General features: G+C 47.6%; 10 protein-coding genes across 10 annotated transcripts; 6 read left to right on the forward strand and 4 right to left on the reverse strand.

Annotated features, from left to right (window-relative positions):
• Positions 1-24: 24 nt before the first annotated feature.
• On the forward strand, positions 25-2,302 carry BHQ10_006744 (uncharacterized protein; the record flags this gene model as incomplete). Its single annotated transcript, XM_040879364.1, has 2 exons — positions 25-1,099; positions 1,149-2,302. 2 exons carry the CDS (start codon positions 25-27, stop codon positions 2,300-2,302), a joined length of 2,229 nt encoding a protein of 742 aa, XP_040735248.1.
• Positions 2,303-3,040: 738 nt separating this feature from the next.
• On the forward strand, positions 3,041-4,750 carry BHQ10_006745 (uncharacterized protein; the record flags this gene model as incomplete). The annotated part of the gene is made up of 5 exons (XM_040879365.1): positions 3,041-3,090; positions 3,147-3,390; positions 3,454-3,675; positions 3,742-3,936; positions 3,998-4,750. The coding sequence occupies 5 exons, from the start codon at positions 3,041-3,043 to the stop codon at positions 4,748-4,750; spliced, it is 1,464 nt and encodes a 487-aa protein (XP_040735249.1).
• Positions 4,751-4,989: 239 nt separating this feature from the next.
• On the reverse strand, positions 4,990-6,388 carry BHQ10_006746 (uncharacterized protein; the record flags this gene model as incomplete). Its single annotated transcript, XM_040879366.1, has 3 exons — positions 4,990-5,632; positions 5,683-5,809; positions 5,860-6,388. The coding sequence occupies 3 exons, from the start codon at positions 6,386-6,388 to the stop codon at positions 4,990-4,992; spliced, it is 1,299 nt and encodes a 432-aa protein (XP_040735250.1).
• Positions 6,389-6,610: 222 nt separating this feature from the next.
• On the forward strand, positions 6,611-8,274 carry BHQ10_006747 (uncharacterized protein; the record flags this gene model as incomplete). Its single annotated transcript, XM_040879367.1, has 7 exons — positions 6,611-6,667; positions 6,720-6,775; positions 6,829-7,070; positions 7,124-7,651; positions 7,700-7,843; positions 7,891-8,082; positions 8,138-8,274. The coding sequence occupies 7 exons, from the start codon at positions 6,611-6,613 to the stop codon at positions 8,272-8,274; spliced, it is 1,356 nt and encodes a 451-aa protein (XP_040735251.1).
• Positions 8,275-8,955: 681 nt separating this feature from the next.
• On the forward strand, positions 8,956-10,692 carry BHQ10_006748 (uncharacterized protein; the record flags this gene model as incomplete). The annotated part of the gene is made up of 3 exons (XM_040879368.1): positions 8,956-9,101; positions 9,163-10,364; positions 10,421-10,692. 3 exons carry the CDS (start codon positions 8,956-8,958, stop codon positions 10,690-10,692), a joined length of 1,620 nt encoding a protein of 539 aa, XP_040735252.1.
• Positions 10,693-10,839: 147 nt separating this feature from the next.
• Positions 10,840-12,361, reverse strand: BHQ10_006749 (uncharacterized protein; the record flags this gene model as incomplete). Its single annotated transcript, XM_040879369.1, has 2 exons — positions 10,840-12,248; positions 12,304-12,361. 2 exons carry the CDS (start codon positions 12,359-12,361, stop codon positions 10,840-10,842), a joined length of 1,467 nt encoding a protein of 488 aa, XP_040735253.1.
• A 352-nt stretch (positions 12,362-12,713) lies between these two features.
• BHQ10_006750 (uncharacterized protein) lies at positions 12,714-14,750 on the reverse strand (the record flags this gene model as incomplete). Its single annotated transcript, XM_040879371.1, has 1 exon — positions 12,714-14,750. The coding sequence occupies one exon, from the start codon at positions 14,748-14,750 to the stop codon at positions 12,714-12,716; it is 2,037 nt and encodes a 678-aa protein (XP_040735254.1).
• A 294-nt stretch (positions 14,751-15,044) lies between these two features.
• Positions 15,045-16,826, forward strand: BHQ10_006751 (uncharacterized protein; the record flags this gene model as incomplete). The annotated part of the gene is made up of 5 exons (XM_040879372.1): positions 15,045-15,112; positions 15,164-15,213; positions 15,266-15,357; positions 15,408-15,693; positions 15,754-16,826. The coding sequence occupies 5 exons, from the start codon at positions 15,045-15,047 to the stop codon at positions 16,824-16,826; spliced, it is 1,569 nt and encodes a 522-aa protein (XP_040735255.1).
• Positions 16,827-17,196: 370 nt separating this feature from the next.
• On the forward strand, positions 17,197-18,190 carry BHQ10_006752 (uncharacterized protein; the record flags this gene model as incomplete). The annotated part of the gene is made up of 2 exons (XM_040879373.1): positions 17,197-17,804; positions 17,860-18,190. 2 exons carry the CDS (start codon positions 17,197-17,199, stop codon positions 18,188-18,190), a joined length of 939 nt encoding a protein of 312 aa, XP_040735256.1.
• A 519-nt stretch (positions 18,191-18,709) lies between these two features.
• On the reverse strand, positions 18,710-19,964 carry BHQ10_006753 (uncharacterized protein; the record flags this gene model as incomplete). Its single annotated transcript, XM_040879374.1, has 2 exons — positions 18,710-19,696; positions 19,758-19,964. The coding sequence occupies 2 exons, from the start codon at positions 19,962-19,964 to the stop codon at positions 18,710-18,712; spliced, it is 1,194 nt and encodes a 397-aa protein (XP_040735257.1).
• Positions 19,965-20,605: the final 641 nt, after the last annotated feature.

Below are 20,605 nucleotides of genomic sequence, written 5' to 3' on the forward strand. Positions count from 1 at the left end.
GTTAAGGGACTCCTACCTGCGCCCATGACATCACCAGAAGATGCAGCACCGGTCAAGCCTCCGCCATCCTTCTCAGGAGCCCCTATCGCCGTGCCAAAGTCGAGATACGATGCAGACTCCGTGCAGAGCTCTTCTCGGCCGCTCAGCTCAGAGATACGAGATCATTCGATCATAGGCTCGCCCCGAGCCCCATTTCCTCCCAGAAGCGGATCTCAGTCTCGCTCTTCCTCTCCCAGCAACCGACTTTCAAGCTCCGCTTCTCTCCCCCACCGGTTATCGCTGGGTTCACCACTCGGCAGTCTGCCAGACAGCTCTGATAATACAAGGTCTCTAATAATACGATCCTTTTCTCCCGCGGTCGGTGTATTCGCTTCAGACGATACAGAGGATTTAATAAGACAAAAGGGATTCAAGAATGGATTGAGAGAAGTTCTTAGACCCTTCGGCGAGAACATCACTGGAAAGGTCGTCATTAGGGATAGTACTGGAATGAGCCGTACCTGGGAAGATTATGGTGTTCGCTTTGTGAATCTAACACCACGCGGTGACAGCGGAAGTCATGCTACTCCCACATCGCCATTAGTACAGCTTGAAGAGGTACTGCAACGACGGCTCGATTCTACGGACGATTCAGCGAACAGATTGTCACGACACAGTCAGGTACCGCTTACGAACAAATATCTTGCATCTCCTTTGTACCAATTGCTTCTACGCCGAACCCTATCTATAGACCAACCCACACCCCATGAAACATTCTTACATCCGGTAGCCTGCGTGATCGCTATCAGTTCGCATAATAAGGCTCCCCTCGAGTCACTCCGACAGTTATATGCCCAAACAACCCAAGGAGATACAGCGCCGGCCCCCTATGTGCATCCTGAATTTCTCCGATACTATGTCTTGGTGCACGATGAAGACCGAAGCGATATCGCAGAATCCACCAAGCTTTACGATCAGATGAAACGCCATTTCGGTCTACATTGCCACCTTCTCAGATTGCGAAGTGATCAATGCGTGGTCACTGATGACGATAGTCTTGAAGTACCGTCATGCGAATGGCTGTCCCCCGATGAGGATCTTTCAAGCTTGAACGAAAATAGTAGGAATTATGACTTCGATTGACCCTGCCGCGCTGACACTTTCCATAGACGCATTGATAGATTTCGGGACTGGTGTTCATTATCTTTCTGAGAGCGACATATCGGCCATAAATTCTCTGGTGCGTGAACTTGTTGTTCAGTCTGTCATACCCTTTATGGAAAATAAAGTTGCACTCTGGAACGACCAAGTGGCATCAAAGCGGAGAGGAATCAGCGGAAGGTTCATGTCAATGTCCAGGAGATGGACTGGCTTTGGCTCCAGCTCAAAATCGACCTCTTCCGGTACATCCTCGGGCATGACGGGAAATTATAATACACTACATGGCTTCTACAAACATGATGCGCCGGAGGCTGTCCTTCGAAAGCTTGCAGACTTTGCCTTTATGTTACGGGACTATAAGCTTGCTGCATCTACATATGACTTGATCCGTTCGGATTACGCGAATGATAAGGCTTGGAAATATCACGCTGGTGCTCATGAAATGTATGCAATGAGCACACTGCTCAATCCTCTGACATCTGCTGCAAGAAGTAAACTCGAGGGAGTTGACCAGATGATTGACACAGCATGTTACTCCTATCTCACTAGGTGTTCCGACACGGTCAGCACTCTGCGCTGCCTTGGACTTGCTCTTGAGCTGCTGAAGTCCAGAGGTGGTTCTGCTACTGAAGGTGCGGCAAAATGGGCAATGCGTGCCATAGAGTTGGGCCTCACTGGCCCAATTGGGCAAGCACTTCTAACTGAACGCGTCTCGGCTTGTTACGCTTCAAAGACAACGACTGGTGGTGCCAAATGGGGAGCGCGACACAGAAAAGCAGCTATGTGGAGTGTACTTGCCACTGACAGTTGGCTGAGACTTGGTAAACCTGCACTCGCCTCCGTTTGTTTAGAGGACGCAGATGGTCTATATGCAGAACTATACGATAAAGACGGCATTGTCCCTATGCCTGAGATGCGGACGTTCATTGAAAATCTACAGCGAGCTGTCAAGCTTGAATATCTTGAGGCAAAGGGCGTCAATACCGCCGATGAAATGATGATTGATCAAGAATTGGGAACAGAAGAGACTAGTGAAAAGCTGGACCACCGAACGAATCGCAAATCATTAATAATGAATACCGGTCCTCTTGATGCTGCTCCTCTTAGCTCCATGCCACACGACGGAAACAACTCCAACCCGCTTGATGATGATTTTGAATGAAAAGAGGGATAGCAGGCGTCATACGAGCCCATATACCACGATTGTAGATAGATCACGGGCTGGATGAATTATAGATATACATGTATCTCTTTTCGCACATTTCACTGGGTCTCTGGAAGTAGTCATCAGTGGGGAGTGTGTTATCCTTACCCCATATAAATTACTAGGGCGCCGTTTCGGAGCGCATGTATCTACAAACTGGAGAAATTTCTCCAGAGTTCAAAATGGGAATAGAATGACAGCTCTGCTCTAGACTAGTTTAGGTGATTGCAGATGAGACGCCATGCAAGCCTGGAGAACGGATCCAGTCTTTTCAGGTCATTACAGACACGGCGGTCGCATCGTATCTTTTGTTCAGAGATGCCGAGATGCATTGCAAACCATCGGGGAGGAAGTTGAGAAGTCTGACGAGGTGTATGAAGAATGCGGCGTCTTCAATTGCAGTTAGCATGTGTTGAAGGAAACAAATGAAGAAAGATACCAACATAGTACGTAACAATCACGTGGGGCTGCTTGATATCGCGGCTTATCTTAGCTATCGATAAGGTTGCTGTAGCACATGCAGCCCCAACAACAATCTTCCGTTCTGCCACCATGACCACTTTTGAATAGAGAACTGCGTTGAGCCCCTGCGACGCATGTAGTAATCTTTATTTCCTTTTATTTCCCTGGTTTATTTGACTATTCTAGCTCGCGATTCCTTCTGTGGTCGGCACCGCGAATCAGGTCGGTGTCGTCATGAGCGACCTCCTGGGATTTATCTTGTCGCATGAAGATGCTTTCAGAAAGTATGCAAGATCACTCTCATGTTGTTAAACCCATGCTAATTTACATCGAATGCTAGGAACCGATTACCATCCTTATACTCAGACTTTGCCCTACAGAAAAATACAAACCCGGATGGATACGCTGTGAATGTTGTGGCTTGGGAAAAGGCTCTTACGAACGCGGCGCGTACTGGCCACGTCACAGCCCATAATTTCCCAACGAAAAAACGCGATCATCTAGTCCTGGTTGTAGACGAGAATCTTCTACACAGGTTGAAGTCTCCAGAATGGGGCAGGCCAGTGGCTTTGGCCAGTGTTTTTGTACGGCCAGATTGTTTTAAATTTCCTAATGCTAGGGTTAATTCCACTAACAATATCACTTAGGACGAGGCAATTCAGAAACGGAATATGATTCCTTTAGAAGTCTACAAGTCAAATAACTTTAGCTTGTCGACCAGTCGGTGGCGGGTCCTCGATCCCGGAGTGCTGAGCCCTTGGAGCGTCATGAATTGGAGCTTGAGACAGCTCAGGGGACTTGTGGTTGGGACGGAAAATGGTTCTGGAAAGATTCGCACTCAGATATTAGTGCTTGTGGATAACCTCAAGGTATGCACACACCATTTTGAGTTTTGTTTTGACGTTCGTAGACCTGATATTCATGGGCCGATATAGGAGGCTGCCAAACAAGTACTGCACGTGCAAGGTGGTCAGAAAGCCTCGGCTTTGGACAGGATATACTCCAAAGAAAGATTTACAGATACTTTCAGTACTGTACTAGGAGACGACACCGAGCTTTCCGATAATGACATGCAGGCACTATTAATTTACCTTTCACGAGATATCAACGCCATATCTTATGATGGAAAGGTAAGCAGTTTTCAAAGTAATACGACAATCAGAAGAACAATCTACTAATACTTCTTGATAGACGGTCAAATTCCACACTGGCAATGACAAATCCCCAATCACTCCCGAAGATACAACTATAGCCCATATGAGGGACCTCATCTCAACCCTAACCGAACAAGTATCCCGGCTTGAACAGAAAATTAATGAACTGAATTACAGTGCAAAAAAAGCACTCGCCAACAGAAATCGAATATCCGCCCTTTCGGCCATCAAGAATAAAAAGATCGCCGAACACAACCTTACCCAGCGCGCCAATACACTGCACCAGCTAGAAGAAGTATACAATAAGATCGAGCAGTCAGCAGATCAGATTGAGATTGTGCGCATTATGCAAGCTAGCACGGGCGTTCTTCGCAATCTACATGCGCAGATGGGTGGCATCGAAACAGTCGGGGATGTCGTTGAGAATCTGCGGGAGGAGATGTCCAAGGTTGACGAAGTTGGCAATATCATCAATGAGGCTGGTCCTGTCATTGACGAAGGCGAAATCGACGGTGAACTGGATGCACTCGAGACCAAAGAACTACGCGAAAGAGAGGAGGCAGAAGCCAAGGCTACACGACAGAGATTGGCGCAGCTGGAAGCCCACGAACAAGCTGCGCAGGAGGCTGCCAGATTGGCAGAAGAGTCGAAAGCTGCAGAAACAATGGAGGATATCGACTCAGAATTGGCAAAGAGTATTGGTCAGCTTTCGACCATGTCGTTGAATGACTTGAAGGCGACCGAGAGAGAAGAGAAACTAGAAACCAAACAACCTATGCCTGCAGAGTAGCAATGCGAAGGAATAATAAATTTATGCTTGGAGACGGCAAGTCCCTATCCGAAACTTATGTACAGTGTATTTTTAATCAAATACGACGAAAGTGGTATCAACTCTTTCCTCTCATGGAGGGCATCAATATCATATCATCTTGCGAGACAGTCATTACTCCCGCCATGCAGTGTGAAACTCATATGAAATACGACAAAGTGGTATCAACTATTTCCTCTTGGGAGGATCTCAACATCGGATCATCTGGGGAGATAGTCGTTGCTTCCGCCTGGAGTATGGCCAACTGGTGTTTCGTTAAGAAGTGCATATAACTGAGATGTTCGCCGCGGATTTCCTGCCAGCTCAGGTTTCTCCGGACTAGCAGATGGCTCGTTATTTGGTTCATTGACTGTACTCGCCGGCACATTTTTATCTTGTTGACTTGACGACAGACTGTCCTTGGCATTTTCCTGGTCTTGCGACTGTTGCTTGGCCATATCCTTCTTTTTCCTCGCGTTCTCAATTAATCGCCTAAAGTCGTCGTCGTGATTCGCAGACCAAGCAGCCGCATCAAAAGTCTTCGCCATCACCGCATTTGGTCCCGATGGTACTCCAGACTGCGGCGCAGCACCTCCCTGTGTCCTCTCCCAGATATCTAAATCTCGACGGAGTTCGTCCTTCGTCTTTGGATTCTTGGCGTCACAATTGGCATTCCATAAATTCATCCATTCAGTGTGACGTCTTTGTAACAGAGGCCGCGTGCCCCAGTCCGGGATGCCTAAGTCTTTGAGTTTTTTGCGTAGCATATTGTCTTTTAGAAGAGAATAGTTCAGTGTTGGAAGACGCTCTAATGGTTTGGCGGGACTTTTGTTTTGTAGGGTTCGGAATGGGTGTTGCGGCGTTCTGTTGAGTATTAGTCCAAATCCCATCTATCGGGCTCTTGAACAGCATACCGGGAATAAGGATTTTGAGAGCCTGCGGCGCTTCCTTTTACAGGCCCTTTACAGTTATCTAAATGGTTGAAGACGGATGCTTCTTTCATCCGACGATTGCACATTGGGCAAGGTACCAAGCCATCATCTGCAGATAGTGTCAGCATGCTCCTAGCAAGATGCGAAAATGACAATTACCTGGGACAAAGTCCTCATCCTTGCTATCTTCGATAACCTCAGGCTCCATCGGCGAAACTTGTCGCTCAATCTGTCTTCCATGCGATCTTGTCCTTCTCATCTCAGGCTGCGCAGAAACGGTAGCAGTATCGTCGGATTGGTTCAGTCGCCGTTTCTTAGTCACCGGATGTGACAGTTCACCATTTTCCTCTTGGTTTTCTTCCGTTGAGTTTGATGTCTGAGGCTGTCGTGCGAGAGCAAGAATATTCGATCGAGCATTTTGGAAGCTTTCCAGAATTTCTTGAACGGCCCAGTTGCGCCTCAATTTCAGCAGCTGGTCGGAACTCCTGCAGGCCGGACATTTCCCTTCGCTACTAAGACATCTTCGAATGCAAATAGAGCAGAACGTATGCGAGCACGACGTGATAACGGGGTTGTTGAAGAAGTCTTTGCAGATTTGACATCGCAGTGCGGATTCGAGTGGCGCAACGACGGGGAGGGAGGAGTTTAGCCAGTCCGTGGAGTCTGGTATATCAAAGGGTCGGTCCATTATCGCGGTTCATCTGTATGTCAGTCTAAAAACTGATTAGAAAAGAAATCAGTCACAACAGACAGTCTGGCGTTGAGCAAGAAGGCCGAGAGAGACCGCAATAAGCGTGCCAAGAACTAGCTCCGATTTGCGACGCGTTAAGTGGCCCGGCACGCGTCTCCTCCGCTCCTGCCTTTACTCAACTATCTATCAAGAATCATCGACCACAACATCAGAAAGCAAATGGCGGTAGATTATAGAAGATATCTGGCTGAAAATGTGCTTAATGAGCGCCGTGTGGTATGTATGATCAATATTCATGCAATCTTCGAAGATACTAACATAGGCCCAGGTTACGTATCGACTCCTCAGTCGAGCTTTGAAAGTCCACAGCGATCTCGCAAAGCAGTCAGTTGACTTTCATTTGAAAGCAAAAGAACTTCAGTTGCTGATAAATATAGGATGTTGTTTGACTTTCATAAAACAGAAAATGGAAAGAAGCCCAACAGTATATCCGCGTCTTATCTGATCAGTGGGGTTCAAGCGACGCAGAAATTCCCAGCTGCAAATGGAGGGACCAAGGATGGAGAAGATACAGTCATGAGAAGTAGCCCGTATATGAGCTCCATGCCTCAGCCAGAGGAGAAAGAAGCTTCTACGCGCACTAAAGTTTTTGTTTTAGCGAGAGAAGAAGATTTAGATGGTGAGTACCTATGCAGATATCAAAAAGTTTCAGAGTTGAATATGATTTTGCAGATGCCAAAGCTACATTTGAGTCTATTTCAATGATACACGTTTACAGCCTGCAGTCGGACGACCTTCCGGATCTGAACGCCCTGGTTGACGTTAACCGGGAGATTCTCACATCATTCGGCAGTGAGGATCCTCTAGAGCTAGGCAAGCAATGGGGCATGATTCAGAATCAGAACGTCAAACGGAGAAAGTTAGGCAAGCCGCCTGTACCTGTAGTCGTGCCAGCTCCTCCCAAGGCTGAAGCAGCTAAGAAGGATGTCCCAAAGAAAGAAGTTGCGCAGCCTAAAGCTGAGCCTGAAGATTTGTCAAGAGAGTCGTCACAGCAAAAGACACAGACCAAAACAACGGAAAAGGCACCCGCCCGTAGGAAGGGTGATCTCTTCTCTTCTTTTGCAAACGCCAAGCCGAAATTGAAAAAGGAGGACTCGGCTGCTTCCAGCGTAAAATCGGTAAATACTCTTGAAGATAATCAACTTACATTGGCTGCCGCTAATATCCACTCTCAGACAATCGAGAGTGTCCCACAGAAAAGTGAGATCTCTTCTAAGAAGTTATAGCTTCAATTCTAACCTGAAATAGGCATGTTCGATGATGACGACGACGCCGAAGACGCAGAAGCAGAGGACCCATTCTCAGACAGCAAAGAGAGCAAAGCCATGTCGAATCGAGAATCGCGAAAAGAGCGTGAAGCGAAATTAAAGCAAATGATGGAGGATGACGATGGTATGTTAGCTTGGAGCCGAAGACCGGCGGTTGCTAATGCCTACTAGATGAAGACATGCCTGATGCCACCGAAACGTTCGTCGAATCTGCAGCCGAAAGTTCTCAGCAGACAGAGGCGCAGAAGGAGCCGGGGTCGGAGCCGGATCCCAAGGAAACAGTGACCGTCCAAGGCGGGCGACGCAGAGGCAAGAGGAAGATCATGAAGAAGAAGACGGTCAAGGATGACGAGGGATATCTTGGTAAGAATCTGAGTCTCAATCGATATAGGCTATTGGCTAACGCAAACGTTCTTAGTCACGGTCGAGGAGCCAGCGTGGGAGTCTTTCTCGGAAGATGAACCAGCGCCACCGCCAAAGAAGAAACCTGCGGTTAGTGCAGCGGGGAAGAAGGCGGGACAGGGGAATATCATGTCGTTCTTTTCCAAGAAATGAGTCGATATAGTTGAATGTCAAGATAGTATCGTCAATTGTTGCGCTCTAAAGTCCGAATAGTGTAAGCGGGGTTGTATAGCGGAAGGAAATGTTGGAAGTTGGAGCGTGAGGTTGCATCGGCGCAGGATGATCTGCAACAGTCCTTCCTTCCCTCTGTCCTTCTTATGTCCCGGGTGCGCTCCTTCCTTCTGTAGCTTCTTTCCCCCGACGTCAGACGCGGGGGAGCCTCAGGCCGACTAGGCCCCCGTTTCGGCATAGTTGCCCTTAGAACCCCCAAGTAAACAAATCAACAAAGGCTTGATTCTTTAGCATCGTCAGAATTACCACTCCCAGCCACTAACGCTTCCTCCCCGCTGCTGTGGCGCTTTCAATATCTACTAGTGCGCCTTCGACGATATACAACGACGATCCTACCAATGCTCCATACCCCAGCTTTCATCCCGCTTTAGCTCGGCCTTCGGAATGCCAGTGTCGTACCACAGCTCCAGGGTTGTGTTCGCGTGGGATGCCCAGTGATTTTCCTCTCCATCTTATTTAAAGTGCTGATCGCTGCTGTTGGGTCCTTTCTTGATAGTCCACCCACCAGTACGCCTAATACCGGACATTGGCTCTGCCAGTTGCTCATTGTTCTGGGTTCTTCGTAATCAGCTTCAGTTCCTTGCTCGACACGCTATAAACAACATGGTGGCATCAACTATGACACCGGCCATAGTGGCCGTGATTGCACTCTCTGTCATCCCCGGAGCAGAAGCTGCAGCCTTACAGCATAAATCGGCTCTGACGCGTCGAGACTGTCCTGATTACACCGATTACTCCCAATCTCCGCAGTAAGATTCCCTCAAATGACGCCTCGGTCTGACAAAACAAAACATTGACGAAATTGTATAGCGCTCCGTACAGCGATGGACCACTCCACCTTCCTTTCCAACGTCCAACGGAAGAGTGTCGGACATTCGTGTCTGAATCCGTAGAAAAGGTCATTACTGACGTGACTTCGCGGCTCGTGGACCCGGACCTGGCTATGTTGTTTACCAATGCGCTGCCAAACACATTGGATACCACAGTTGCATGGCATGTCAATGCCTCTTCAGACTCCGTGCAAAAACGTGCTTCTAACGCGACATGGCCGGGAGCTCAGTCATTCATCATCACTGGCGACATTGACGCAGAGTGGCTGCGTGATAGTGTGAACCAAGTCATGAATTACCAGACTCTAGCAAAGTCCGATGCAGCCCTCTATCAGCTAATTCTTGGTGCTATAAACACCCAGTCCGAATTTATCATCAACTACCCATTCTGTGGAGCATTCCAGCCGCCATCTCCAAGCGGTCTTGCCGCGACCAACAATACAGAAATTGACACTGTTACTCCCGACTATGACCGCACATTCGTCTACGAGTGCAAATATGAACTTGACTCACTGGCAGCATTCCTCTCGCTCGGAAACCAGTTTTACAATGCGACTGGGTCAACTGAGTATCTATCAGACCGATGGTACACAGCGTTAGACACCGTTCTACAGACACTCGACAAGGAAGCACAACCCACATTCGACAGCAACGGGCAATTTGTCACCAATGTTTACACATGGCAGCGACAGACTACCTTGGGAACGGAGACCCTCAGTCTCACCGGCGAAGGAAATCCACTGAATAGAAACGTCGGTTTAATCCGTAGTGCCTTCCGCCCGAGTGACGATGCAACTATTTTTGGGTATTTCGTTCCTGCCAACGCCATGATGTCGGTGCAATTGGGAAGAACTGCCGATACTCTTGAAGCAATTGGTGGAAATAAAACACTCATCCAAGACTTGCGTACGCGATCAACAAACCTTCGCAAGGCTGTTTTGAACCAAGGAGTTTTTGAGCACCCAACATATGGGAAAGTATTTGCGTTTGAGGTTGACGGATACGGAGGACGCAACGTGATGGACGATGCCAACATTCCCTCTTTGCTGGCCCTTCCTTACTTAGGCTTTCTGGATGTGGACGATGAAACGTATCAGAATACTCGCAAAATGGTTCTGAGCGCCGATGGCAATCCTTATTATTTGAGCGGATCAGCCTTCCATGGCATCGGTGGTCCTCATGGTGAGTATTTCTTTCCTTTTGTTGAATGATCTGGGGAGCTAATCATATGTCTACAGCGGGGCTAACAACTGCATGGCCAATGTCGCTTCTCGTTCAAGCCCAGACAACAGACAACGACACCGAGATCATGGAGTGCATCAACCTCGTGGTTAACTCGAGTCGTCTAGGACTTATTCACGAATCCATCAATGTCAACAACATCACTGACTACACAAGACCGTGGTTCGCATGGGCCAACTCGTTGTTTTCGCAGACCATTCTCAAGCTTGCGGAGGAGAAGCCATACTTGATTTTCAACGACAGCACACCCTACATTGTTCCTACCTAGGTGACATGCATCTTATGTGACAATACAAAACGGTGGTGCACATTGTTACAAACAGCGTATATAACGAGTGGAAGCTTCTTTTCAATTCTGCTTCACTATTCTATACATATTATATATGTTATATCCATATGAGCATCGATATCTAGCCTAAACTAAGACTCTCCTCAGACAATCCGTACCACCCAGAACCCTCCGTCCCGTTACAGGACATCTGCCCTTGCCACTCTCCCACTTCCCTTCTCGACTCTTGTTCGAGTCTGCAGAAGTATTATTCTCCGGTTTATCTTTTCCATTATTTTGACGCTTATCTTCGTCGTCCACTTCATCATCATGAGTATCCCAAGCCGCGCCTCCGTCTACTCCATTCATAAAATTTATTTGTCGTTCATGGTCGCCATTCAACCATCGAAAAACGCAACCATAGCAGAACACATATCCGGTTTGGCATGCGGTAGGATTTGTGAGCGGGTTGAGACACACAGGGCATGCGCCTGCATTATTTGAATCTGGAGCCGGAATAGGGACTGTGAAGATGGGGAGATATGATGTCGATGATATTGGTGGCTGACGGCGGGATGGAGAAGTTTTGATGGCTGGTTTTAAATTCGGGGATGGAGATGTTGTATTTGCCGTGGCGTTCTTCTTTAGTGAAGGATCCACCATACCAGTTACGACTGGAGCTGGTAGATCAAGGGTCTCGGTGACTTTGCGGGCTAGCTGTCGCGAAAAGTCGCTTGCGTGCCACCACTCGAGGAATTTGAGAGCGAATATTGATGCTGGAAGGAAAAATCGCAATGATTGTAGAAGCTGGGGGTATATGTTTTGGGGGCTCAGGAGGCCTAACAGACCTGACCCGGGACGTTGGCGAGCGTTATTACCACCGGCTTTAGGTTGCATAGTCATTGCGATGGCACGGTGGTCGGCTGGTCCTAGGCGACGAATGCGGGTTCCTATCAGCCATAGAAATGGTGAAGAATATTTCGTGTTGTCGAAGAGATAGGCAAGGTTGAATGCCAGTATGGAGAAGTAGTACGCCGCGTTCACGGACGGATATATGTTTCGTAGAAACCATTTATAATAAAACATCATGCGCTGTTTGAGTGTCGCATTGGGTGGTAAATCGTTGTGACGATTGTATCTCGGCCCACCGAGCAGAGAAGACGATTGCGGCACAACATGGATGTCGTAGCTTTCATCGAGTTTTCGTTTAAGATATGGCAGCCCAACCATAATAGCTAGATTCTTCCAGACATCAGACGTCCGCAGTCTGAGGGTTTCTCGAACTGCTGTCGCAGCACCGATCTGCGCTCGAGGTACCTCGCCATTCTCTGTGAAGAGAACACGTTCGCGCTTGAGGGAGTAGAAATTTTCGGTGAATGAGCCGCCGAAGGTACGGAGGTAGTAACGCTCTACTATCAGTGATAACAGCGCGTAGAGCTCATCAAAGTTGTTGAGAATCCGTAGAAGATACCGAGGATGTCGGTGGGTTGCGACTGCTAAAAGGTAACGGATTGATGGGGGAAGGAGCGAAGAGAGCTGTTCCTCAGCGAGAAGCTCTTTAAGAACGTCAGTATATATTCAATCCCGTATCGTACTGAAATTGCGACGTACCAAAGAGCGAGGGCTTCAAATCGTCCAATTCATTCTGTACGCTGGAAGCGTATTCCATGTTTGCGGATAAGGGTCAGTGGCCGTTGATTCGCCTCACATCCTCGAATATCAGACTGCGAGAATGACGACAGTAAATTATACTGTAGTGATAAGCAAAGACCAGAGTTTTGTTCAGGAGTTGCATGAAACACAGAAGGTAAAAGATGTTAGTAAGTCGGGTAGACTGTTTAGACGTGACGTCGGGCGAGCCGAGGTTCAAGAGGGGAGACACTTTCGGTCGTGTCACAAACCCTAACCCTATTTGTATTTCTGGAATTCGGGACCGCATGTCATGTCAAGATCACGGAAAACGGTGTCGCTATATTTGAATTAATGTACAGTGCTATAAAAGTATACAGAATAATATACAATCAAGACAACTCCTCGAGTGCTTTCATCTCCTCTAGAATCAACGGCTCTACCTCCTCCCACTCCCGTGAAACCGATGCTAGACGGAATGTATTGGCATGTTGGCCTGCAACATGCGCACATCTTGCAATAGCAGAGATCAAACCAGCGTTAGGTTTAATTCGAGGGATCTCTCTTTCCATCATCGAGATCCAAACAGCCAAACATTCTCGCGCATTGACCGCATGTCCAGCCTCGGCGTGGACCCGGAACAGTACTTCATAATCGTCAGCTGTTCTTGAGCCTTCATTGAAAGCGATCGCATGCCAAATTTCGTAGAAACCCTCTACGTCGCCCAGTAACAGTCTGAGCTGCATGGTCTCCCGGGTGTCTGTACCATGCCATTCCAAATCAATTTCACTCATCAAAGTGCGTATTCGCAAAGCCTTGAGCTGGACGTTCACAGCTTTCTCGTCGGCCAAGCTGAGTACCAAAGCTCTGTACATCATGTTATAAACGCGATGTTTCATAATTATAGACGCTCCGTTAAGTGATAGGTTATCCATCACACGCATTGCGGATTCGATATCAAAATCCACCAGCTCTGAGATTGTTCTCTTCTGTTCCTGACCCTCCAAACGCGGAACGAGAAAAGCTGATGCTACCTCGAATGCTAGTGGCTCACTGATTTTATACCCGGAGGCAGTGTGCTCCAAAAAAAGCGTCCACAAATATTCTTTTGTGTAATCTGGATGCTGAGCAGATACCGCTGCTGCACCGAGCATCAAACGAAGGGTAGATTTTCGGTCTGGATCATTCCCCGCAAAGGAATAGCATTCTCGTAGAAGCTCGGTTGAATTCGTATCTTCCGGACCGCTTCCTAGTTGTTCTATTTTTTCTTGCAATGGCAGCCGATTGAGATTTTGCAGAATGGAAGAGAGTTCGCCATCCTGTTCATCTGATTCATCTCCAACATCTGGGAAATCGTAGTTGGATCCTAGGTTGCCATCTGTATTAACTGAGTTGAGTCTCACGCTGGTGGAGAAGTTTCGTCTTTGGCTAAGATCGATACGAGGTGGTGACCTGAATATGTTGGAGGTCGGTTCGTTAGATAAGTGTTCGGTAGCCGTCGAAGACTGTAAACGCACCTGGTAATCTTCTTCAACCAAATCTGAACGGGTTCCCTCGGCTTGGCCCTTGGCGTCTTCCTTKGGGGTCCAGAGTGCTTCCAAATCGACATCGGCTCTCTTCTCCTCTGTGAACATTTGGACAACGATCCTTGTACCTCCCTGAACTTTGCCGAATCCTTCAAACCCCCCTTCTCTCATATTTTGGATAATACTTGGATCATCCACACTGCCGACATTTACACATATCCAGCCTGTGGTGATTCCATCGTCTGATGTATCCGCGGTGGTCCCAGCACTGCTTGCAAGACGAGCACGGCGAGCTTTGCGTCGAAGCTTGATCTTCAGTTCGTTGCGTCCAAGCAAGCCATCTGCATACGGTCGGAGCTTGTATGTAGATCTCAACCATCGACAGAATCGATCTGCCGAAACGTTCAAATGTTTCACACCTCGGGCAGATCCAATGACCATGATCACATTGCCTCCCAAAGCTGGCGGGGGATCTCTTCCTCGTAGATCTAGTAGAACCATGTCATCCAAGCCGATCTCGAGTAAGAGGTGTTGCAGTATTTCTCGTGTAATAGGGGGCGCGTTTTCAGGAACATCCGGAATCTGCTGCTTTCTGGCTAGCGGATGGGTTGTTTCAATGACTGGTTCGACCTGCAAATACCACGGCACATGTTGGGATGAGTTCGTGGCTTCGTCTGGGACTGGTACGTCATGATGTAGTTCAGTCACGATATCTCGATCGGACGAAGGGTGATTTGCTGATTCGACTTTTAGGTACGGAGTAGAGAAGAATCGTCTTCTTTGCAGCTCGGCTGACAATCGTGGAGTCTGACTAAAGGTAAAACCAGAGACTCGCACGAATGACTGGAGCACGCCATGGCGACATGCATGACATCGTGCGCTCCGTATCAAAGCAGCAGCCATTTTGGTCGTTTGATGTAGCCACTGTGATTAAGAAACGAGCCCGAAGATGAACAGCCGTCAATTTGGCTTGAAGAGGTGAGCAAACAGTGCAAACTACCGATGGGTAATCGACTGATGCAAACACTGCAAACATTTATCGCTGCCACAAATTTTGTTCCTCGGCGGGGCAAAACTTATCTGCCCGCGATATGTGATGATTAATTACTAGCAGTCTGCTACTTTTTTCATCAGGTCAGGCGAGATCCTCGCTTTTCTTCTCCATCAAACAATATATTCGTCTAAGGCTTCCTCAAAATGTCGATGGATCTTGACCCCGGTGTCCCGATTACGGATTATAATGCTCAGCAGCAACCAGAAGCAACGTGAGTATCAGACATTGCTCGACGTACGATTTTTGCTGACTTTTCTCCTAGTATTCTATGTTGCAACTGTGGCGCTCCGATAGATGGCACTGCATCAGCTGGTATGTTTTCCTAATGAGATGATCTATGATATGAGGGGCTAACATTGATTAGGCGCATTATGCCACGATTGTATAAAACTTACTGTCGATATCAGCCAAGATATTCAACGTGAATCAGCTCTTCATTTCTGTCGTGATTGCGAGGTTGGTTCGGGAATACAGCCACTTTATACAACATACTTACATCTCAATAGCGATGGCTCCAACCACCAAACACCTGGGTTAGTGCCGCACTCGAGTCGCGAGAGTTACTTGCACTGTGTCTTCGAAAACTCCGGGGCTTGTCCAGAGTCCGAATTATCGACGCCAGTTTCATTTGGACCGAACCGCACTCGCGACGTATAAAGGTCAAGATTACAATACAACAGGAGGCATTCCAAGGCACGATTCTCCAGCAGACTTTCGAGGTTGAATACGTGGTGTCTACACAGCAGTGTCCTGACTGCGCCAAATCATTCACCCACCATTCTTGGAGAGCTTGTAAGTGCTGCCCTACGTCGTGTCTGTAGGAGCCTTTCGTGCTGACTGCTCTCTGTTTAGGTGTCCAAATCCGTCAGAAAGTTCCACATAAGCGAAGCTTCCTCTACCTCGAACAGTTAATGCTCAAACACAACGCCCATCGAGACACAATCAACATAAAAGAAGCAAAAGACGGCTTGGACTTTTTTTTCTCACAGAGAAACCACGCCGAGAAAATGACAGATTTCCTACAGTCTGTGACACCCGTTCGCATCAAAAAGTCCCAGGAGCTTATTTCCATGGATATTCATACCTCGGTACGACAATATAAAATCACATATTCCGTCGAGTTGATACCCATCTGTAAAGATGATCTCGTTGCCCTTCCGATCAAACTCGCCAGGTCACTGGGAAACATCAATCCGTTGACGTTGTGTTTCCGAGTTGGCACCTCAATCAGTCTCCTTGATCCCCATACATTGCAAACAGCTGAAGTCCCAGCACCCGTATACTGGAGACAGCCTTTCAAGAACTTGGCCGACGTGCAGGAACTCGTTGAGTTTGTCGTTATGGATATCGAGCCCGTGGGCGAGTCAAAGGGACGCTTCTTCTTGGCCGAGATCACGGTCGCGCGCGCTTCAGAGATGGGCGTGAATGACAACACTTACTTCACAAGAACACATCTGGGTGGTATCCTTCACGTTGGTGACTCTGTAATGGGCTACCACTTGACTGGGTCGAATTTCAATGACCCCAATTTCGACGCTATCCATGAAAGCAGTCAATACGGCTCTATGATACCGGACGTTGTACTGGTCAGGAAATACTATGCTCGCAAGAAGAAGCCCAAGTCACGCAACTGGAAACTCAAGCGTATGAACTACGAAGAGGAGGAGCCCGCACGCAAACAAGACGCAGATCGCTTGGAGGCCGATTTCGAGATGTTCTTGCGTGATATTGAGGAAGATCAGGAGCTCCGGAGCACATTGTCACTGTACAAGGCTAAGAACGAAAACCGCCGGCCTGAGAAAATGGATGTTGTCGAGGAGCAGGATGAGATGGCTGATGACAGCAGCGAGGATGAGGCACCGAAGATCAACATGGAGGAATTGTTGGACGAGTTCGACGAGCTGAATATGGACGACGCGGAATAAATTTCTGGCAACCAAAAACGGATATCATGAAGAAATGAATGGACTAAATGTGCATTTGTGGTTAGATATCAAGGTGTTTGGCGTTTCGCGTTCATTTCATGGAAAGTACATATAAAAGTACATACTGACTTGATACCTTCAATTGATTTTCGAGTGCTTTTGATGATTGCAACGTAGCTTCCAATATTCTTGTAGAGTTCAAAATACACCTTGTCTACCGCCTTTTGATAATTGGCCAGCCTCCGTCAAATGCAAATAGAAATGCCGGCAGAAAAAAGCGGTGATAAATTACCCCGAAAAATAACTTTCTCTGCCACTCGCCATTGCACCAACAGCAATTCAAAGGACAACAATAAGTTGAATAATTAAAATGGCTTCTCGAAAGCGGAACGAGTTCCTCGATATCGACGAGAGTGACAACGATCAGAGCGATAATGGCTACGACTCCGAAGCTGCAGAGGAATCGAAAACTCGCGCCTCGAAACGACGGAAAATTCTAGATAGCGATAACAATCTCTCGGATTTGGAAGACGATGACAATGATCTTGAAGCAAGCGCTGACGAGCAAGAAAAATCGGTGCACGACGACGATGACGATAATCATGAGAAAGGATCCTCAAAGACACATAACGAAAAATTGCTCAAAAAACCACTCAAAGTCAAGCCACCCAAAAAGAACAAAACGGGCGTCGTATACCTCTCCTCTTTACCACCATATTTGAAACCAATGGCCCTCAAAACGCTACTTATTCAGCGCGGGTTTGGACCTATTACGAAAGTTTTCTTGACTCCTGCTGTACATTCGACGAGTGGAAGCGGGAGACGCAATAATAAGCGCAAAACATACTCCGATGGATGGGTGGAGTTTGAGTCGAAGAAGACGGCGAAGATATGCGCGGAGACACTCAATGCGAATATTGTTGGTGGGAAGAAGGGGGGCTGGTATCATGATGATATCTGGAATATGAAGTATCTACGGTACGTATTTCGACGAGTTCAAGGTTTGTGAATATGCTAATTTGAGATGTGATAGGGGCTTCAAATGGGCAGATCTGATGGAGCAAGTACAACGAGAACGATCTGAGCGCGAAGCTCGACAGCGTATCGAAGATATGCGTGCTCGCAAGGAAGATAAAGTATTTCTCTCTGGCGTTGAGAAGGGCAAAGTTGTGGAGGGGATTCGGAAGAAGAGAGAAGAGAAAAAGAAGGCGAAAGCCAATGATGGTGATAATGATGCGAGTGCTGCAGATGATTTGCAGATTCGTCGGGTATTTAGGCAGAATGAAGTCAAGCTGAGGAAAGAGGATGAAGATATTGGTACTATTGGGGCAGATGCGAAGAGAGTTCTTGGGAAGATTTTCTAAGCAGACAAGCCTGGTGTTGAACGAGTTATCTCTGATATTACTTGTTAGTTAATATATAATATGCTATACTAAGACGCCATACTGCTCACTTTACCAGACACACTAGTTCGAAGCGTAAAAATTTGAAGATCTTTGTGTTTGTAGACGACTTATATTACAAAATTCTATTTCGTAGATATATGCATTGTGTACAGGATCATGCATTCAGAATCATATTCTATTGATTGAGATGGGGTATCATATCTACTATCTTCTCGTCGAAAATGAGAAGATCCACTCACTCCTGGAGTGATCATGTAGAGGCCGTAGTCTCTGAAATCTGGCGCTCGCGGAGATATACCGCTGCATTATGGACTGGCCCTCGCTCGTTTTCTGCACGTCCTTGGTGGCCAGTGGTCTCGGCGTTGTCGAAGCGTCTTGCAAATTTATGCAACTTACGGCTGAATGCGCTGTCGATTGGGCATGAGAACGTTGTTGAGCAAAAAAATACAAACATGCACTAAACATTCAAGATCGATCTCATATACCAAGATACCACTTCATCCTCTCGTAGACAAAGAAGCTTGTGGCACTCATAGGCACGATCTTGAGATATCCAATAGTTAGACCGACCCAGAACCCTCGGAAGCCTCTTTCCAAGAAGATCTTGCGGGCTGTATCAGCAATATTTAGTCGACGGCCATCGCCCGTCGCACCACCGACCTGCATTCGTCGACGAATTACTTCAAGTGGGTATGCTGATGTCTGTGACATGAGGCCTGCTACAGCGCCGGAGAATAGCTCAGCAGATGCAGTCAATTGCAGGCGACGTTTGCCCTGTTGTTTCTTCGATTTGCTAGGGGCGTCTGAGTTAGGTATCGTAGTATACGGAGCAAGAGCTGGAAGACGCAGTACATCCCCAACAGTATCGTGCGTCAAGAATGATATTCCAGCATATGGGATCATGCCGAGAATGGTAGCAGCAAATCCGCGATAGAAGTTGGCAAGGCCAGACCGCGGCGTGACGGCGTCGATGGATGTTGAGACGGTTTGAGCGGTAGCCATTGCGGCTGATTGGTTGGCACCGGTACTTGCAGCCACTGGTCGCGAAGAGGCCTGTTCATGGTATATTTGTTTACAGATTGCGGAGTAGGACGAGCGCGCATTTCGCTTTGTTTCGAATGCCATGCGCACACGTACAACCTCTAATGGGTATGTAAAGAACACCGATGTCACACCGGCCAAACTTCCGGATATCAGACGGCGAAACGGCGTTTCTTTATCCCTGGATGAAATGATGACCGCTCTGATTTGCTCATATGCTAGAAATTTGATGGCGGCGTACGGAAATATTCGTAATAATGTTGCTGAATGTCCTTTGTAAAGACCCCGGGAACCCTCGTATTTGTGTATATCGCGCATCGCTAGGACCAGACCTGACCAGCTGCCGGAGTATTTTGCAAACTGTGGATTTGACGCTTGGAAGAGGATCTTGACTCTATCAAGGGGAGCAACGACTGTCTTGGCCTAGTTATCACGATCTGGATTAGCACACTGATCAGTTCAGAAAGAGACATATTAAACCTACAGCACATCCCGCTAATCCTCCTGCCAGACCACTCCGCAAAACATAGTCGAGGCTGCGCTTATCGACTGCTTTGACATCATTTATTGTGCTGTCATTCGCTCGTTCTTTTGATCTGAGTCTATCTGCCGCAGTCGGTGCTGTGGTGTCTTCTGAATTCTTGGCCATCCCGGACGAGCGCAGCGAGGAGGCCTGTCGGGATACCTCCATGACTGTATCCGACGGTCGTGAACACTTATTCCCTGGTGTGATTCTTATTTGCGCAAAGTGATCATCGAACTATAAGAGTGGAGTGAGTTGCACATGGTCTAAAGAGGTATTCACACGGTTATTCTGCTTGTCTGTGTGTCGGGGTGCACAGAATGGTGTCTGTGGAGTGGCGCGGTGACGATGATGTCTTTCGGAAGAAGGCTTTATTCGGCTATCAGAAACGCCTGGACTCGGCTTAGCTACAGCGCTTGTGGCGACCACGATAGGCTTGGCTCTGATATATGCGTTTTGATATATGCCAGATGTAATAATCTTCTGTGCCAGGGACAACCACGATGTGGTCCAATTCGAGATCCGGGGTAGAAATGACCGTTGAGAGGCAAGTCGGGCTTTCTCGAGTTGCCATTCCGCCGGTAAACTCTGAGCCTTAGCCGTGGCCCGTCAGTGCCGAGAGGGAGAGCCACTGCGGAAAGACGCGGCAAGTCTTGGCATTGCGCTGCCATTATGCGCAATATTTCCGCTTACGGAAGTGTGAATGATTTACCACGTTCCTATCCTTGATTTTGTGTAGATGGTGATAGTGAGTGTGTCTTTATTTCAAATATTAATAGTACCATCAACGCTCTACTCATCGCGAGCCA

This window comes from Talaromyces amestolkiae (genome assembly GCF_001896365.1).
Source record: "Talaromyces amestolkiae strain CIB chromosome Unknown scaffold13.1, whole genome shotgun sequence".
Classification (NCBI taxonomy): domain Eukaryota; kingdom Fungi; phylum Ascomycota; class Eurotiomycetes; order Eurotiales; family Trichocomaceae; genus Talaromyces; species Talaromyces amestolkiae.